This window comes from Tetrao urogallus (genome assembly GCF_951394365.1).
Source record: "Tetrao urogallus genome assembly, chromosome: Z".
In the NCBI taxonomy this organism is placed as follows: domain Eukaryota; kingdom Metazoa; phylum Chordata; class Aves; order Galliformes; family Phasianidae; genus Tetrao; species Tetrao urogallus.
The window spans coordinates 41,743,663-41,759,610 of NC_136816.1; the positions used below are offsets into that span (position 1 = coordinate 41,743,663).

The window sequence follows — 15,948 nt, forward strand, 5'->3', positions numbered from 1 at the left end:
ACTGGAAAATCAGGTACTTGCACAGGATGCAGAGGATCTAGATTCAAGCATTTCTATCTGAGCTCCAACTGTGCTATTGGCAGGGTGAGAGAATATGGAAATGTCTCCTCCAGAAGAAGTCAATTCAAGACCTTATTCATTTCCAGGATTTTATTATGTATATTAGATAATAATAGCTATGATCTAAATATTTATTCAAATTCAGCTTATTAAAAAAGGGTTCGCATTAGTGAGAAAAACAAATGGAAATCTGAGTGTGATAAGTAAGTTTCCCTAGTTCATCACTTCGCCTTTTCTTCTGTTTGTAATTTTCTTATTTTTCATTTCTGAATGTCATGAGGTCTATTACCCGTGCAGGTCAAAACTAAACTGTCCAGACTTGAATTCCTGTCTTTGAAGACTTCTTGCAGTGCAGCATTTCTCTCATTTTTAAATCATGTGAAAGCTGTATTCCAGCTGCAATCTGCTGTTGGCCTCAACAATTGGTTTATAAGGTTAGTATAATAAATGATTAAATAACCACGCAGCCCTTTTATATTTATGGCTGTCATGACAGCAGTGCGTGCTCTTTCCAAAAGGTAAGGGGGAAGGTTTATTTGAGTAAAACTAAATCTGGCTGATTAATATCCAGAGAACCCACCTCCCCTCTCTCTTTAATGTAAATATCCCCCCTCTGTATCCATTTTCTACTCATGCAGGGCAGGAAATTTTGAACAAGCAGATTTAATAGATTTCCTGAATCATTTTTGTAAGCTTGGTGGCTCAGCCCTTTTTTCTGACTAACTTTTTGCTGTGGATGGCAGGAGGCTCTTGAGTCTTCTGTGCATTCCAGGCAGTTTATCTCTTTTCCAGTCAGAGGAGGAGGAAGAGCTTACACTATGCTGAAATTACCAGAAGTTGCTTATAGTTCACAACATAGGAATTATGTCCAAGAAGTAGTAAGCCAGGTGAAGAAAAATTAAAAGATAAACAAAGACATCTAGCCAGGCTGGATGTGGCTCTGGGCAGCCTGGTCTAGTGGTTGGTGACCCTGCACATAGAATGGGGGTTGAAACTAGATGATCACTGTGGTCCTTTTCAACGCAGGCCATTCTATGATTCTATGATTTATGATCGATGACAGGAATTATTTAAAAAATCTATGAAAGATCCCTCTCTGAGAGAGCTGCATAAATTTCAACACAAACCTCTTTTTTTAGGATATACATTTTCCTTGAAAGACAGAATGGAAATGCAGACTTGAACACCATGAAGAAAAATGTATTTATCTTTAGTTTGCCCTTTAATGGTAAAAAAAGCTTTTATTCTACTGAGAATGCTATAAAGCTCAAAAGCTTCAAAAAATTAAAACAAGTAAGACAGTATTTCAATTTTCAGCAAAAGAAAACATTTATCAGCATTTCATTCAAGGACAATTCATTCGGAGGAGAGAATAGATCAAGAAAAATATGATTAAAAATATTATTTCAAGATTGCCTAAGAACTGCAGCCATACACTAGAGCCAAAATATGTTAGGCACTGTATAAACACAACAAAAGCACGTTCCCTCTGTCAGTCAAACAAATCCCAGGAAGTCTCCCTGCCCTTCCATTTCTAAGATATAAAAAAAATTAAGACAAAGCAGATCTTTTCTTGCTTCTTGCACTTCAGTCACGCACACTTCTTTGTTCTCTGAAGAATAACTAGCTACTCAATACCAAACTCCATGCCAAATGACAGAGAGAGCCAAATACTGTAAGAAGATTCCTCTCGGTCTTCAGGAATGCTCTTCTAGGACAGTACTGGATTACTGCTCTGGAGCTGTGCATATGCCCATCTTTCACTCCTGGAGCCTTTTCATTTGTCTGTGATCTTTGCTGTCTTTTCTCTAGTGGAGGCTTCCAGCTCTCACATTACTTCTTGAAAGGGAGTAGACCAATAAGAGCAATGTCTACGATGTCTGTTTGGATGTACAGATAGTATGAAGCAGTAATTCTTGAGAGGATCCTTATTTAGACACATCCCATCTGAACAATGTGCTCTTTCTCTCTCTTTCTCTACTGTCAGAAAGATCTCACAGCACTATTATGATAGAGAAGTGTGTTTGTGTCACAGGAAGGAGAGGTGCACCATGACTTCACCTCACCTATCCAGGTAGGTAAAGTGTTTGTACTGTGTCTCCCTCCTACCTTCCACAGTGTCTGAGCAGACCCAGTTCCTATATCCCTTTCAGAGGAGATCTGTTGACTTTGAGAACTGCATCTACCCACACTGATACACAATTTTGCCCAGTTCAACAATTAGCTTAATAAAACATAAGACAAGGCTGATGCCAGAGAAGATGATCCATATACCCTGTTCTGCTAGCCACTCATAGCTGGTGTTTGCTGCCTTTTCCCATACGCCAGCAAAGTATTTGCGCAGTTGCACAATGAGCCAAAGTGGAAGGTTAGTCTAGGCTTAAAGTCAATTATACTTTTGCCTAGCTTTTGCCAGATCATCGTGTTGACTGCACAACACTTCCAGAGATTGCAAAGGAATAGGCACTGTGAGGGCAAGAAAGAGCCCTCCACAGAAGCTATGGTCTCCTTTGGTAGAAGTACTGACACATTTCATTCTAAACTGCTGACAGAACTGTAACCTCGGCTTCTCCAACAACAATCATTGCTTTGGTCTATTCTGCTCATGTAACAGCCTGCAAAAATTACAATTAACATAGTTACCACTAAAAGTAGAGATGAAAAGCCAACCATCTCTGAGTCTCAGCATGTGCCTATGTGCATCTTCTCACATGCATTTACTGCACAGAATTTTGGCAAAGATACCAATTTCAAAGTTCAGGAGTCAGGGAAGATGGTCTCCCCTCCAGGTGCCTTTGGCAATGGCTGAATCTTTGAAAGAGTGTAATGTTACGGCCAGTCCTACTTACACATAGAGGTGAGGAGTGAGCTGTTTAATTTCACACTGCCCTTTGCTCATCCCTTTATGATGGGTCTACAACAGCACAAGCTACCCTCAAAAATCATTTTTTTGTCTATGTTTCTACAGCGAGATATAGCATCTAAATAGGGAAAACATGCATTTCTCTCAGCTTCTAAGTTTATAGTTCTATAGTTCTATAGTTTCTAAGGACTATCACTAGTATATTTAGAAAGGACATCTTACAATACAGAGAGAAACAGCTAGGAAAATATCTGAAAAGGATAAGAGATTTCCCATGCTAGCTCTGCTGTGAAGCTATTGTTCTTACTATCTTTGGAGTGAAGATAGCACTGAACAAGACAAAAAAACTCAGACTGTGACACTTAGTAATAAAATAACGAAAGACGAAGATTTATTAATGGATGTCTCCCATTTGTGGTCTGAAGAACAGATATTTCCAAAGGCTTGTAAAAATGAAAGCTCACATCCACTTTCCTGCAGCAACACACTACTGAAAACAAGATAAACATCCTAATGCACTTAGCTGAGAAATAAAACTGTTTAAAAATACATAGTCTTGGATCTGCAAAGAGATATTTTAAAAATCACTTGGAATGTTACTACACTGATAATTATCCTGTGTTTATCTGCCAGAAACACTAGGGCTTTTAAAGGCATTTAATTCTAAGAATCCTTCCTCAACAAGCATAATGAGCCTTAGAAGAGAAAATGCTGTGTATTGCAGTTTTAATCTCCTGTTTATTTGTTTGCTTTAAATCTATTTTGAGAGAGTGCTTGGAGAAGAAGGATGAGCTCCATAGATGAGACCAAATAAATGTCTTCAATCTGTGCCATGAGGAGAACAGATGTTGCTTTCTATTGTCTGTGAAGCTTCATTGGACCTTTCGTATTATGAGAAAGCACCTCCTGCACGACCCTCCACACATGTAGAAACATCTTTCAGGGACCCAGGGCAATGGGAGTTCTTAGCTAGATCTGCAGGTACAGGGTTTGCAGGCCTCTTCAGCAGCCTCCTGGCTTGGTATGCCTGCTGTACAGCCAGAGTTCACCTCCAGGTCAAGTCTTGGCTATCAACATCCAGAGATGTTCCTGGCTTGTCCCAGGGGCCAAGTGGTTGTAATAATCATACAGTGCAATGCACTGTCCTGATGATGCAGATTTTCACATGGAGGTAATCCATGGGAAACTTGTTTGACAGAACTTCCAGGCCTGGTCTTGTTACAGGGTGGAAATTACAGTACAGAAGGTGGTGGTGCAGAGAAAGAAAACAGAAGACCTTTAAGAAAATGAGAGGATGGAAATTCGTTTTGATGCATTTTCTTGCTCTATATTCTTCCTGTCAGAGGCAGATGACTATTTTCAGTCCAGAATTGCACTGTTTATGCCATTTTCTCCTAATGAAAGTTAATCACAAGAAATATTCAGTACCCGTATGGTGAGGTACTATCTAAAGAGCTGAGCATCCTGCAAAGCCTGTGGAAGAAAGTGCAGAGGAGCTATAACGTGGCCTTTGTTAAGCCACAGCAGTGAACTGCAGTACAGATCCTCTGTCTTCACCCAGTCCAGAGAAGTCAGCAGTGAACGCATGAAATGCAACCTGAACTGTCTAATTTAATTCCTGCTTGATATGTTTGTTAAAGCCTTTATATTTAATTGGGCTCCTAAGATCTGCTACATCTCCTGCAAAAAGGCTGGTTATTTGAGAGTCCCCAAGAAAATATAAAATAAGCCTCAAACATTGCTTTAGACAGGCAGACATGTGTATGTTTACGCTGCTGAGGAAGACATTCAAATCCTGAAAAAAAAGCCTATCTGGAAATATTCCTCGCAGAAGCTATTTTAGTACATTCCAGACTGGCCTACAGCCAATGGCCATTTTTAGCAGAGCATCAATTTTTCAGTGTACTATAATGAATGTTTCTTCTGACTGTTCAAATAAACTTGCAGAAAACTGTTTTCTCTAAGGACTGCCGCCAACTACAGGCTTTTTAACAAACAAAGGCACACCTAACAGTATATCTTTATTTTGTTATGCGTTAGTAAAAAATGACTTGCTATTTAGAAATGCAGCATTTATGTGTGAGTAAAGTCTAGTAATATTTAAAAGTACAACTAAGCAAATATGTGTATGTGAATATTGGTAGACAAATTAGCAATAAAGCAAGAAATATTGCTCAATTGTTTTAAACAATGGACTAACACCATAGGCTAGTCATCTAGCTTTGACAGAACATCAGGCTGGCATAAATTTTGGTTGCTGGGATGGCCCAAATCCAGAGGTCTCCTGTGAAGTCCAGTTTCACAAACTTAACAGCTTCATTAGGTTATTACATTAACATCTCCCTGGCTGCTCAGTTAATGGTAGATTTTATAGATGGAGACTGGGAGTCACATGTAAATACAGTGCCAAGTGCTCGTGGTTTTCTGATAGAAGGGAATGAATCTTTACACCAGTTGAATTGAAGGTTTAAATAAGCCTTTTGCTTATACCTCCTCTGTGCAGTGATTTTTCCCTTGTTTCTCTTCTGCAGGACAGAGTAATTTCTTCCTATGAAGATTATATCCAACATAAACACCCTTAGGTCTTTTGAATTGCTTAAGTGTTTTCTTTTGCAACCAAATGGCAGCAAATAAATTCATTTCAGGCTGCCTAGTGAAGAGCTTTGTGCACATCCACTGTGTAGATAGGAATTTTCAGTAATAGTGTAATAAGGAATGAATTTCATAAAGTGAAGTACCCAACATTCATTTGTGACTTTGAGGGATGAGGAGAGATTATTGCTCTAAAATAAATTATATGAGAATAAAAGGAATAGTCAGCAAGATCTAGAGATTCTCTCCTTCCTGATCCCTGTAGCTGTGTATTTTTAGAAATCCTGGCATTACTCATCCAAATCCAGCTGACCATTAATCACATTAATCACAGAACACATCTGGTATCTATGATCAGCTATTAAATGTTATCACTTAATTTTGCTTCAGAAGTAGCAACAATCATTATTTGCCAATTAAAACCTTGATTTAGTTTTCACTGAAAAGCAAAAAGACACACTTCTAATTTTTTAACTAGTTTATCAGCACAGAAAATGAATTTTCTTGATAGGCTAATGCAAAACAACTCACTGATAATGCATTCAGTGACTGCTTTTGACAGTAATTAATGAGATTACCTCATACATTCTTACCTCTTGCCATTCTGTAGTATACCAGGAGGGCGGGCAGTCAAAGCGATTACAGGCTTGCACAAGCGATGGCTTAGGTTTATGGCACAATTCATCTGCTAAAATCACAGTCTCGTTACTTTCTCTTGATAGTAGGTGAGAACAGAAGACATCTCGTGTCTGCAATCCGACCCCACACGTAAGACTGCAGGTGTTCCATTTCCCAATTTCCCATCTGTGAAGGGGTCAGGAGAGAAAAACTTCAGCGCAAAATAATGTAACCTTGATCTTCTATCTTTTTATAATAGGAGATGGAGTGAAGAAGCAGTGCATGAAAGAGATTCCTCCTTCTTTGACCAAGGTGAACCTTCTGGTAGCTGCTGGATGAGGTTAAAAAGAATATTAACTGTTCCCCTGCATTTTAGTTTTGTCAAAAGCCCTTGGACTTTAAGTCTGTAATACTGCAAGATTAGTTTTGTGTCCTAAATTAAAAGTCTTTGATGAGCCAGAGCCTGGCTAATGTATTTCAAGAGTGAATGGACTTGATTTAATGGTTCTTTTCTGTCTTTAGGCAAAAGACAAAAACCCTAGTAGCGACATTTATGAGAGGACTGGTGAATTCCTGAGCAGCAATTTCTTCCAGAAGATCTAGATGTGGGGCTCCAGACAGATTTTCCCCTGCTGGGGAGGTAAGGAGAGATAAGGCCTTGAGAGATGCAACAGAATAGCAGCAAGACCTTCTTAAATTTCTAAGTAAAAAGCTGTTACTGAGTCAACCCTTCTGTCCTAGCTGCACAAATCCTGCATCAACAGAGTTGCTGATGCCTGAATTTCAGTGTTCATCACATTAAAGCTAGATTTCTAAGTTCTGAGCTGTACTGAAAATACTCATTAATTCTGTCACTGACACATTGAAAATTGCTTGAAGTGTCAGGTCTCTCTTTTGTACTCTACTAGAAGGCAATTCAGAGATACAAAGAACACATTCACAAAGAAATCCTATTTTCAGAGAGAACAAAAAAGAGAATAGTCTTCCCATCAACTTTAGACAAAACAGTAGACTGACATGGGCATACTCCCACATCCAGAATGAAAGTACAAAAGGCAGATACTGACACTTTCTCTAATCCTGAAGAATAGCTTCCCTTCCTGCATGATGTCACCAAAACTGCTGGGGAAGTAAACTAAACATTCAGGATAAGGAAGGCTCAGTGAACATGCCCTTGAACAAAGTAAAACTAGGCAGAAACTAAAAAGAGTGATTATGATGAAAGACACCCTCAGGCTCCAAGCAGGATAGGGATAGACAATGAATGAAAATTATGAAATTTGTCAGCAACATGAAGCAGAATCTGCAAAAGAGTTAAGGGGAAAAACTCTGACAGTCTACAGTCAGAAGTTCAGCATGTTTCAGATATACCATGTTAGTAAATACTTTAGGGAAAAACACCTAATAACCTACTGTCACATAACTAACATGGATTTTTTTTTTAATAAATTTGAACAAATGGAGAAGTTTGTAGGTAAGAAATAACTTCTTCCTTACTAGATGATAATGCAAATGGACCAAAAAGCCACATTATTCCCCTTCTGTGCTCCATCTGCTGATTACATTGTCTGATTTTATTGTATGACAGGATGTGCTCTGAGCATTAGCATTATGCAATAACGACACTCTGGTCTCAAAAACAGCCTTGGTAGTGAAACTTACCCTCTCTTCCTTAAGTGCCACAGCACTATTGTGCTTTTAGCACAAAAAAGTGTTTAACCCTTTCTAACAATGAACAAACCCTGCATACCAAGCTAGAAGTTTCCATGGCCACTTTTCCAGACATCTGGCAGCCAATTTGGCTAATCTAGAATATGTTCTCCATATGAATGATCTTGGAGGAGAGGTCTTCCCAGATTTTCCCATAAAATTGTCAGTCAGAATTAATGTGGATATCAGCTACCCTTTAGTTTCAGCACAATCTAAACTAAGATATTTGAGTAGGTGCTGAAAGGAAAGCATTTTCTTATTTCAGAATCTATTTTCATACATGGGTAATTGCCAAAGTTTCATGTATTCAAGTGATGGTAATAGATGTTGCCTCCAGCAACACATTGTTTGCTAATGAGTTGGTATAAGAGCACGTTTCTGTTTGCAGTTCACATCTCAGTGGCTAGTAGTCTGCGTACACTCTTTGGAGATCTTAGTTTCTGTAGAAGAGAGTGTTTCCTTTTCTAGGAAGAAATGCTTTGTTTCATTAAAGAGAAAGGATTTTTTTTTTCATAATGTTTTAGTTTTCTGCTGTGGGTTACACTTGTTGCCCTATCATTTATATCAGTTTGTTCACAACCCCTTGCAACTGCTCTTAATAGGACAGTCCTTGTGCTCAGGGAACGTGGGGTCAAATTCCCTCTTACCTTGACTTTTATGGAGTTTCACAGATACAAAGCAAAGCATAGAAAGTAGAGTAGGGATGTGCCAAGTGACACAGAGATATTCAAATAACCGAACTCACAGGTGTTGCACATGGTTGGCAAAACTACACAGCCCTAGAAAAATACAGAAAAGATCAGCTATGACCCTACAGAATAGAGTTACAGGGTTGTAGGATTATTTTATAATAGCTAAAGGCGATTGATTGCACTACCTTCTAAAATGGGTAAGACAGTATTAGTACCAGTACTTCTAGATCTACTTGTATGGTAGAAGATAATAATCCATTTTTAAATACAGTCTTTATGTAATAAGTTTTATTTGTAGAGTGATAGTTTTATTTGTAGAGTGTTATGAGATGCAGAGTGGTATGAAATGGGAGCTCAAATAATTCATCTTTCATTTCACACAGTCATTATTTGCATGCTCTTCTGTTCTAGTCATTGTTCTTGTTGCTGTTATTGTTTTTTTGTTTGTTTTTGGTGGGTTTGGGGTTTTTCGTTTGTTTTACTGAACTAATTCTTCCAATGGATATGGCATACAAAAAAGAATAATAACATGATATTCTGCATGCAGTTCCCAATGTCAGAATTAAAATTCAAACAGAATATAATCCTATACTTCAAAAGGTGAACAAGTTCCAAGAAAAAAGGTCATGCAAGTAGAATTGGAACCTCTGTGAACTGACTGTGGCTGTTGTTAAGGTATAGACTTCAGGAAAAATCTTCATTCTTGCCGTTTGCCCAGTCAAAAATCACAGAATCATAGAATGGCTTCGGTTGGAAGGGACCTCAAGGATCAGCAGGTTCCAAGCCTTCTTTTCCCCAGTCTAAACAGGCCCATTTCTTTCAGTCTCTCCTTGTAGGGCACATTCTCCAAGTCTTTCATAAGCCTTGTTGCCCTTCTCTGGACCTGCTCCAGCACCTCAATGTCCCTTCTGTACTGAGGTGCCCAAAACTGAACACAGTACTCGAGGTGAGGCTGAGTACAGGGGCAGGATGACTTCCCTAGTCCTGCTCACCACACCATTCCTGATGCAAGCCAGGATGTCACTGGCCTTCTTGGCCACCTGGGCACACTGCTGGCTCATATTCAACTCACTGTCCAGCAGTACTCCAAGGTCCCTTTCCATCAGGCAGCTTTCCAACCACTCCTTCCCAAGACTGTAGGGTTGCCTGGGTTTGTTGTGACCAAAATGCAGGACCATGGAGAATAGAGCCGCAGAAGATTGGGCACAAAGCAACTCTGGCCTGGGCAGCAGAGTATTAACCTCTCCCCCTGCTTCTTCACAACAGAAAGCAGAGAGTGAGAGTGCTTTGTAGACTGAGAGTAGAATTTATTCATGAAAATGCATATTATTTTGCATTACTTTGGTGAAGGGCAAGGGATATTATACCGCACTCCACTGTGGTTCTGAAAATGTGTGTTCCTTCCTATACTACTTATTCATAGTCTGCCATTATGAGTGCAATTTATGTGTGCAATTTCTGTCCCATTCCTCAGATCTTCCTGAATTACTTCTTAACCGGACTTCCCCCTTTTTATTATATATTCTGCTCTACAACAGTTTCCTGTCTTCATTTTTCAAAGGGATTACAGAGGACAGATCTGATGTATTTTACATTAAACACTGATCAACCTTCCTGTAAGAAGTCACTGCTCTGAGCACGAGCCCAAATCTAAATATGAGCCAAAACCCAACTCATTTGTCTATCAGGCCTGATCTGGTCAATGTAGCTGTATCAAAGATGGCCACTGCTGTCATTTATCTCAGTGTTTCAATTACCACACAAAGTGAAATTCTCTTGTGAGATACTTTTCTATACCCAGTACGTCTGCTAATCTCTCAGCGCTCTGCTGAATGAATTCACTTACTTGAAGTTATCTTTCATGTTCCTCTGTGGTTCACACATTTCACACATTCTGTGTCTGCTGTAGTCCCTCCAAAGTCCCACTGGACAGCTTCCCACTGTTCAACCTCCCACAGAACAGCCTCCCACTGCTCAGAGTACTGGTGTAAAACCACCAATCTTCTTTGTTGACCTGATCTAATGGCAGACAGTCTCTCCTTCAGCTCAAGAGATAGCAAGAGTTGTTTACTGTTAAGAATATATATCTGTTACTTGAAGTATATCAGAAAATTACTAATGCAACCAAAATTGCCATTTGCAGTATTGTTGCATACTTCATTCTCTACTCTTCATTGACCTCTGAGTTCCTCCTCTATTTTCCTCCATTTGGCTCTGTTATACAAATACTGGCTCCCACCCAATTTCAGCTATAATGAGCTGCAATATTCATTAATACAGATAAGTCTACAGAGTGAATGCAGGCCACTTCTGTTGTCTCCCAGAGCACTTTCATTGGGCCTTTGATCTGCTTAAGTGTGTTGACTGCATGGGCTCCTCTTCTAATGGATTACTTTCACTTGCAAGTGAAAAGTGTCCTCTTGAAGAAAAACATCTTTCTCTTCTCTGAACACAGAGATTCTTTGAATCTTTCCCTGCCTGTTGCACAGAACAGTTCTGATCCCTTATTGTACTAGAAATACTGAAAATAAAACTACAGGATTTTGTCACACTAGCCCTGAACAACAACTAAGTGTCACTTATTTACAGAAGGTGTTGTTAAGCACTGGAATGGGCTCCCTAGGGAAGTGGTTGAGTCACCATCCCTGGATGTATTTAAAAACCATTTGGATGTGGTGCTCAGGGACACGATTTAGCAGTTGGTTGTTAGAGTTAGGGTAGTATGGTTAGGCCGTGGTTGGACTTGCTGATCTTTAAGGTCTATTCCAACCTGATCAATTCTATAATTCTGTGACTTTATTTTTCTGTTGCTGCTCCTAATTAAAAAATACTTTGCCTTTTAATTTTAATTTCCTTTATTTCCTTCAGTTATTTATTAACTGAATCAAGCACTTCCTTTTTCAAATATTAGTTAAATCTCACACTTCCTCTGAGATATGTGCATAATTTGCATGCGTTTGTATGTTTTCTCTAATTACAGACTGAGTCATGAAAGTGAGTAAATTACTTCCTAGAGACATAGATCCATGTTTTAATGTCCAGGTGGAGGTTTTCAATCTCACACTTCACTTCAAAGGAGGAATCTGATTTTACAGTAAGTGATTTAACAGCTGAATGAAAAATAAGCTATCGTTAAATTCTTACCTTTTAGACCCCTTTCTTTAAAACTAGAATGACTATAAAGCCAGAAACTGACCTTGAAGTCCTCATCGCAATCCTATAGCCGCACAGGAAACAATTCTTCCTATCCAGGATTAACACTAACTCGCTCTGCTGCCCAAAGTTTAAGTTCATTTTCTAGATAGTATTTAAGAGCTGACACTGAGTATACTTACTCAACCCCCAAAAAATCTACTAAGGGAGTCTCAAGAAAGCTTTTTATACTTTTGTATGGAAGCTTTACCACAGACAGAGCTCCAGATAAAAGCAGTGAAGAAAGGGAGAAATAATGTGCTCCAATTAGAGTTCTTGCTGTCCAATGTAGGATACACAAGTTGAGATGTGACGAGAAGCCATTATTGACGTGGCATGCGATTGACTTAGTCTGTTGCATGTGAATACACAGCTGCCACCCTGTCGTCATTCACTGAGGAACATCTGTATTCAGGCAGGTTCTGCAAGTTCAATAAGCACAAACCTCTTTCCACACAGGTGAATAATTCTTTCAGAACGAAGGAAACAGTACACTGTCACTGTTATTGTTTGTAATGCACTAATGGCTAGAAGCTCCCGTCCCATTGTTCTAGGCAGTAGATAAAGCCAAAGAGATCATCCCTGTTACACAGCTAGGGCCTTAGCAGTTAACAGGGATTAAACCAAAGAGAACACAAAGTATTGTTAAGACTTTGCAAGTCTGAAGCCAAGACACAGAATCACAGAATTGTAGCCATTGGAAAGGACCTCTGGAGATCATCTAGTCCAACCCCTGCTCAAAGAGGTTCCCTATACTACATTGTGCAGGAAAGCATCCAGGGAGGTTCTGAATATCTCCAGAGAAGGAGATCACAGAACCTCTCTGGCCAGCCCGTTCCAGTGTTCTGTCAGCCTCACAATACAAGTTGAAATGGAACTCCCCATGTTTCAGTTTGTGCCACTTGCCCCTTATCCTGCCACTGGGCACCACCAAAAAGATCCTGACCCCACTGTCTCAACATCCACTCTTCAGATCTTTCTAAGCGTTGATAAGATCCCCTCTCAGTCTTCTCTTCTGCAGGCCAAACTGTCCCAGGTCTCTCAGCTTTCCTCATAAGGGAGATACTCATTAGAGTTTCTCATCTTTCCAGCCCTCCTCTGGACTCTCTCTAAGAGACTGCTGTTTTCCTTTGCTGGGGAGAACAGAACAGGACCCAATACTCCGGATGTGGCCTCACCATAGAGGAGTAGATGGGAAGGATTATCTCCCTCATCCTGCTGGCCACACTCTTTTTAATGCGCCCCAGGATCCCATTGGCCTTCTTGGCCGCAGGGACACACTGCTAGCTCATGGCCAACCTGTTGTCCACCAGAACACCCAGATTCTTCTTTGCAGACCTGGTTCCTAGCAAGTCAGCCCCTAACCTATAGCTAGTTACTACTTCCCAGGTGTAGGAGTCTACATTTGCCCTTGTCAAACCTCATTAGTTTTCTCTCTGCCCAACTTTCAAGCCTGTCCAGCCTTTGTTAAAGACAACACAGTCTTCTGGTGCTTCAGCCACTCCTCCCAGTTTCATATTAGCAGCAAATCCGCTGAAGGTGCATTCTAATGCATCCTAATTGCTAAGGGTGTGTTTCTAATAGATAAATATACATCACACATACTCTATTCCATCGCTGAGACCATCAGTGATAGCAGAGAGGTCAGGAAGTTAATAGGAATTAGGATCACTTAACTGAAGATAAAGATTTTCAAGAACACGATAGGACAGCTTGCTCTGCTATTGCATATGACAGACCTAGCTGGGAGAAACAACATTTTGTTTAATCAGTCTCGCTCCTTCTAAAAGTATTTAATTCACTCCAAATTGAACGTTAAATGAAAATGGCTCCTTTGTTTATTTCAAGTCTGAATATTTGCTGATGTATCACTATCACACAGAATTGTGTAGTTCATTTTCAAGAGATAAGGCCATTTAATCCTTATTTTATACAACTGATCTTTTCATCATTAAATATTTATTGGTTAAAAAGTGTTGTGCATTCCTCAGAAACTGATACAGTATGTAAATTCATTTCTCTTCATTTCTTCCTTTTCTAAAGGAGGTGATGTTGCACAGTAAAAATAATCTATCTATAAGACCTTGTGGCTAATTTTGCAAGATAATGCTACAGTGAAGAAATTAATCCTGACTATTATCTCTCAGAACATTTGACTTATCTACGTATTTGGTTCAAGAGTTAAAGACCTGCCCTTTATCTTCACTCTTGGGAAAAACTTACTCTTGTGAGCGAAATCCTGCAGTTGAGACAGTGAATTAATACTCTTAGTAACACTGAGAATACATTTACAGAACAAACTAAAAATTAGAAATAAATATCTGAAATGCAGAAATGAGAGCACATTTAATTAATGCATTGAGAAATATCAAGTGGCAGCAAATAACTAAATTATAATTTGCGCTAAAGAGAAAGGTGGGAAGAAGTGGTCTGCATTAAGGTGACTACAACCAGAAAACTAACAATGCCAGGAATAAAAAAGAGGGGAAACAGTTCTTTGTGGAACTCGGTCCCTACAATGGCTTAGAGCTCATCTTATCACAAAGCAGAATATAAAAAGCCTGTGGAAGGCCATCATCAAATTGTGCTTCAACTCAACAACGTACCAACTTGGCAAACCTATCACCAGGAGCTTTGTGTTGAAGAAAATTGAAGCTATGTAGGACACTGAGTAAGAAGTGTGATTTTTCATTCACTGAATCATAGAATGGCTTGACTTGTAAGGGACCTCCAGTATCAGCAAGTTCCAACCCCCCTACTGTAGGCAGGACTGCCAGCCAGTAGGTCCAGCATTAGAGCAGACTGCCCAGAGCCCCATCGAACCTGGCCTTGAAAACTTTCAGGGATGGACATCCACAACATCTCCAGGCAACCTGTGCAAGCACCTCACTACCCTGTCAGTGAAAAATTTCCCTAATGTCTAATTTAAATTTTCCCTCCATTAAAATTTTCCCTCCTTTAGTTTAAAACCATTCCTCTTGTCCTATCACTATCCACCCATGTAAAAAGTTGATTTCCCTCCTGTTTATAATCTTCGAATGTATAATCCCTTTCAAAAATTGGAAGGCCATAATGATGTCTCCCCACAGATTTCTCCAGACTGAACCCACAAGCCCAGCTCCAGCCATCTCATCATCTTCCTAGTCCTCCTCTGGATTCTCTCTCCAAAAGTTACATATCTTTCCTCTGCTGAGGACCCTGGACTTTGCACAGTACTCCAGATGAGGCCTCACAAGGGCAGAGCAGAGAGGGACAGTCATCTTCCTTGCTTTGTTGGCCTTCCCTCTTTTGATGTAGCTCAGGGTACCATTGGAAGTCTGGGCTGCAAGCCCACACTGCAAGCACACATTAAGTTTTTCACCTACCAGGACCCTAAATCTTTCTCAGCAGGCCTACTCTCAAGTTCTCTCTGTCTGTACATGCATCTGAAATTACCCCGATCCAAGTGAAACACCTCGCTCTTGGCCTTGTTGAATCTAATTAAGTTCACATGGGCCTAACTTTAGAGTTTGTCAAGGTCCCTCTCAGTGGCATTCCTTCCTTCTGTTCTATCAACTGCACCACCCAGCTTAGTGTCATCTGCAAACTTGCTGAGGATTAATATCACCCAGTTTTACTTGAACATACAGCATAAGTGCATGAGGGTGAGAATGAAGGTGCATATGTATTTGCATGTGTGCATCCAAGAATAGTTGTTAATAGTGTGATCAGTTATACTGTGCTTTATTTTAACTTGGTACAAGAACTCATTGCTAGAAATATCTGGCTCACAAACTACAGAGGGTCAGATAATACCATCATGGGTCACTGTCCCTTAGTTCTTAAAAGAATTTTATTCTCATAGTCAAAGAAAAATCTGTTTACTGCTGCTCTTCAACTTTATGAAGAAAATAAACTTAAAACAGAAATTGATAAATTGGTCTCAAAGCTCTTCAGTGTAAGAAATAAACATGATAAGTAACTAAATATTTAAAGTTGCAGTCTAATATTTTATGAGCTAAAATGGAGGAAAACACCTATGAATGAAGCCCTATCTAATGAATGAACTGAATTTGAGAAAAAATTGTGATGGAGACTCCAGAGTGATTCTGCTGATCCTAACAACTGGTAAGTTCCTTCATTCTTCATGTTTAAATGTGCTGAGGAGGTGCTGAAAAGAGGAACTCCCTGTGGGCCCAGTTGGGGACTTCACTGCAACTGCTGAGTGAGAGACATCAAGGA

The 15,948-nt window shown here is 39.7% G+C and overlaps 1 protein-coding gene across 1 annotated transcript in view; it reads right to left on the bottom strand.

The window, feature by feature from the left end:
- The window catches only part of ADAMTSL1 (ADAMTS like 1), a gene marked incomplete at both ends in the record, with an annotated part of 386,370 nt that overhangs the window by 41,885 nt on the left and 328,537 nt on the right, over nucleotides 1-15,948 (bottom strand). The window contains one exon of the mRNA XM_079548266.1: nucleotides 6,109-6,319. Within this exon, the coding sequence (XP_079404392.1) occupies nucleotides 6,109-6,319 (211 nt within the window). The remainder of the gene's footprint in view (nucleotides 1-6,108; nucleotides 6,320-15,948) is intronic.